Raw genomic sequence first — 3,500 nt, 5'->3', positions numbered from 1 at the left:
AGAGCGGTAGCGTAGTCGAGGGGGAGGCCCAGTGCTAACTTGCAGGTCTTTTTCCAACACTCAGTGAGCAGATTGGATGCTTCTCCCTCTGGATGAAGTTAATGTGACTCAAGGCACACGTAGGATTTAAATGCGATGTTTTACGAGCTTTGTAGGTTGCATCTAGCCTCTGGAAAATGGTAGGTTACAAATACACCATGCCTTTGCGTTTCAGTTTTAAGCGTATTGATGTGTTTTAAAGACACAAAACGTTGGTGTTAAAGCAAAACCAGCTGGACGGCTGAAAAGTCCGTGTCGGATTGGGAACGCAGCGGACGCTTCACGGCGTAACGTAACGTGCCTGCCTAGGGAGCAGCCGTTACGCGCTGCTGCTTGCCTTGGGGCTTCACAACTGTGGCAGCGGCGCAGACGTTACGGGAGTCGCAGATGTAAACATCACGTGCACCATTGGAAAGACACCGAGTGTTTGATGACAGAAAAAATAATAAAGTCAATTGAGTCTCCAGTATTGTTTTGCTCCACACAGAAGGACACAGACCGGCGAGCCAACCTCTCAAATATTGTTTTTTAGGAATTACATGAACGACAGCCTTCGAACAAACGTGTTTGTTCGCTTTCAGCCGGAGACTATAGCGTGTGCGTGCATTTATCTCGCTGCTAGAGCTCTGCAGGTGAGTATTCCTCTGTCTCTGGTTAGTGTTGCCCTTTATTGCTCGTAATCTGGTGCCAGGAAAATGGGTGAAAACACGTAAACCGAAAACCTGGTCTGTAATCCCTGTTGCTAAGCTTTTGGTGGTTGTATTTGCAGATTCCACTGCCTACCCGTCCTCACTGGTTCTTGCTCTTTGGCACCACAGAAGAGGAGATTCAGGAGATCTGCTTAACAACTCTCAAGCTCTATACCAGAAAGAAGGTAACTTCCAGATGTTTGTCCTTCCTGTTGGATGTCCAGTGCGGCTTGAGCTGTCTCGTGGTTGTCTAAGCGTGTGGGGAATGTCTGTACGCCTCTGCTAATGGGAAAGGCTCCGCTGCGTGGCTGCTGCTCCGAGGGGAGGGTGAGAACAGATGATGGAAGTCAGTCAGTCACATTGCTGGGCAGAAGATTAAAAGATAATTGGGTGTTTTTCAGAAATGAGATGAAAATATGAGTTTCATTAGCTCAGCTTCTTACTGCCTTGTTCCTTTAACAGCCCAATTATGAGTTCCTGGATAAAGAGGTAGAAAAGAGGAAAATGGCACTACAGGAAGCTAAACTGAAGGCAAAAGGTTTAAATCCGGATGGAACTCCAGCACTCTCAACACTGGGTGGCTTTTCTCCTGCATCCAAACCATGTAAGTCTGTGTTCTGAACAGAAACCTGCATCATACTATTAGATAAGTGTTCTAAATTTGTGCCCCAAGGCACTAAAAAAAATAAGTTAGATAATTCAGGCTTTCTCACGGCACTAAAGGAGCGAGACACATGGTTTGTGTAATTTTAAAACCAGCTTCCGTTCCTGGAAGTAGCAGGTTAGAGGGAAACTGGTTGCTTTGCTCCGTACTCCCACGTGGGAGAGTGGCGTGTGAATAAGGAGCACCCTTGGGATAACCGTGTCACGAAAATGTCTTGGACGCAGGCATTTGGGTGCTGCTGCCCTGTGAAGGGTGACTGGTTTCATCCGCCGTGGTTCCTCTAGCAGCAGCTCTGAAAATCGCCTTGTCAGCTGGTTGTAGTGTCCTTGTCAGCTGGTTGTAGTGTCCTTGTCAGCTGGTTGTAGTGTCCTTGTCAGCTGGTAGGGCAGAGAGGGAAGACAGCTTGCGGTCAGGACCCGAAGGGAAGGGCGCAGTGCTGGCCGGGCGTGAAAGAAATGGCTGTAATGCGTATCCTGAACCGGCCAATAAATGTCTGAGCAGAGAAGGAGACGGGTCTGTCTTGTCTCTTGATGTGCGTTTGAGGGGTGAATGCCAGCCCAGCCAGAGGCTGTGGGCAGCCTTGGTCCAGCAGCGGCAGGTGTAAGGGAGCAGGCACAGGCCCTCGTTTCTCGGGGAAGAAAGCGCTATTTGTAGCGGTTATTTCTCCTTAAGAACAGCACCTCCGAGTGTCACTGTGTTTCTACCGCTCCCATAAACATGAAATCTGTCTTAATTCTTTCTGGAGCGTTACACATTGACTGTCAGGGCAACAGTTCTCATACTTGGGGGCTGTAAGAGCAGCCCTTTTGTACCGTTGGACCCTGGTGAGCAAAATCCCAGCTGAGCCTGGCTCCAAGGCCGCCGTGTGTTCCTCCCTGGCAGCTGGCTTTACTCTGCATGTCCCCACAGGCATATCGCTTCCGTGTTCCCTCCGAGGGGCATACTGTACCTGGGAAGGTGGAATGGGAGGGAGAGCAGCTGTTGGGTCCCTGGCAGCTGGCTTTACTCTGCACGTCTCCCCACGGGCGTATCGCTTCCGTGTTCCCTCCGAGGGGTGTACTGTACCTGGGAAGGTGGAATAGGAGGGAGAGCAGCTGTTGGGCTCACGGTTGGATTTTGTGCTCGTTCTGGTAAAGGTGTGCTGACAAGTCTGCCAGTGAAATACCTAATTCTGAGTTCACATTGAATTCTCAGCTTCCCCCAGAGAAGTGAAAACCGAGGAGAAGACTCCAGTGTCTGTGAACACCAAAACTGTTAAAAAAGAGCCGGAAGAGAGGCAGCAAGCTTCCAAGAGCCCTTACAACGGGTAGGTAACAGCCGCTTCCTGACGGGGAGAACGCTTCCATAGAAACGGTTCCCTCGGCTGAAGGGGGGCGAGCTGCTGCTGTGACTCCGCGGAAGTCAGGAGTGCCTCGGAAGTGTAACCCTCGCTTCTCCTTCTCCCCCTAAGCCTGAGAAAAGAAAGCAAGAGAAGTAGGAGCAGCAGGAGTGCCAGTCGATCTCGGTCAAGAACAAAGTCACGGTCTCGGTCGCACACCCCTCGGCGGCAGTAAGTAGTGGGGTTTTGGCTGCTGCGGGGAAGGGGCAGGGGTTTTCAGGGGGAGAGTTGCCTTTCTGGTCATAATTAGTTCTTGGGGCAGTTTCAGCAGGGTTTTTCACTTCTGAGAAGCAGGGCCACTCCACGTAGCTTGTGGGTGCTCACACGAGGGTCAGCGCTGGCCAGCACCCAGTGAGAGACGCGGGCCTGGCGTCGGGCGCTCGGTTCTTGACCCACAGCGTTCTGCGGGTGACGGCCGTCGGGTCCGGCTGTAACGCCTCGCTGGGAGGTGAAAGCTGGGGACTGTCCCGAGTGAACCTGAGGGCGTGTTCAGTGACCTCCCCCGGGTGCCAGCTGTAGGTGAGCTGGCTCAGCGAGAGGCGCCGTAGGGGCGAGTTCCGCGTGTTGGCGCTCTCCCAGCTGCGCGGGCGGGTGCCCTCCCTGTCAGGGTTGTGCCCGGGCCTGCGCCTGCCCGGTGATGGGGGAGGAGGGGGAGCCGGGCTCCAGGGGTGGATGTGGGTGTAGCACCAGCAGCTTCTGAGTAAGTCCCCTCCAGGCTGGCATCCCGGTT

The 3,500-nt window shown here is 52.9% G+C and overlaps 1 protein-coding gene across 1 annotated transcript in view; it reads left to right on the top strand.

Annotated features, from left to right (window-relative positions):
- Positions 1-3,500, top strand: part of LOC104515622 (cyclin-L1) — a gene marked incomplete at its 3' end in the record, with an annotated part of 11,817 nt that overhangs the window by 7,631 nt on the left and 686 nt on the right. The window contains exons 5-9 of the mRNA XM_010159667.1: positions 572-671; positions 809-913; positions 1,191-1,332; positions 2,587-2,698; positions 2,843-2,941. Of these exons, the coding sequence (XP_010157969.1) occupies positions 572-671; positions 809-913; positions 1,191-1,332; positions 2,587-2,698; positions 2,843-2,941 (558 nt within the window). The remainder of the gene's footprint in view (positions 1-571; positions 672-808; positions 914-1,190; positions 1,333-2,586; positions 2,699-2,842; positions 2,942-3,500) is intronic.

The sequence above is a fragment of the Eurypyga helias genome, unplaced genomic scaffold (genome assembly GCF_000690775.1).
Source record: "Eurypyga helias isolate BGI_N326 unplaced genomic scaffold, ASM69077v1 scaffold11749, whole genome shotgun sequence".
Classification (NCBI taxonomy): domain Eukaryota; kingdom Metazoa; phylum Chordata; class Aves; order Eurypygiformes; family Eurypygidae; genus Eurypyga; species Eurypyga helias.
The sequence above is the reverse complement of the archived record's forward strand: the minus strand, read 5'-3'. Positions and strand labels throughout refer to the sequence as shown.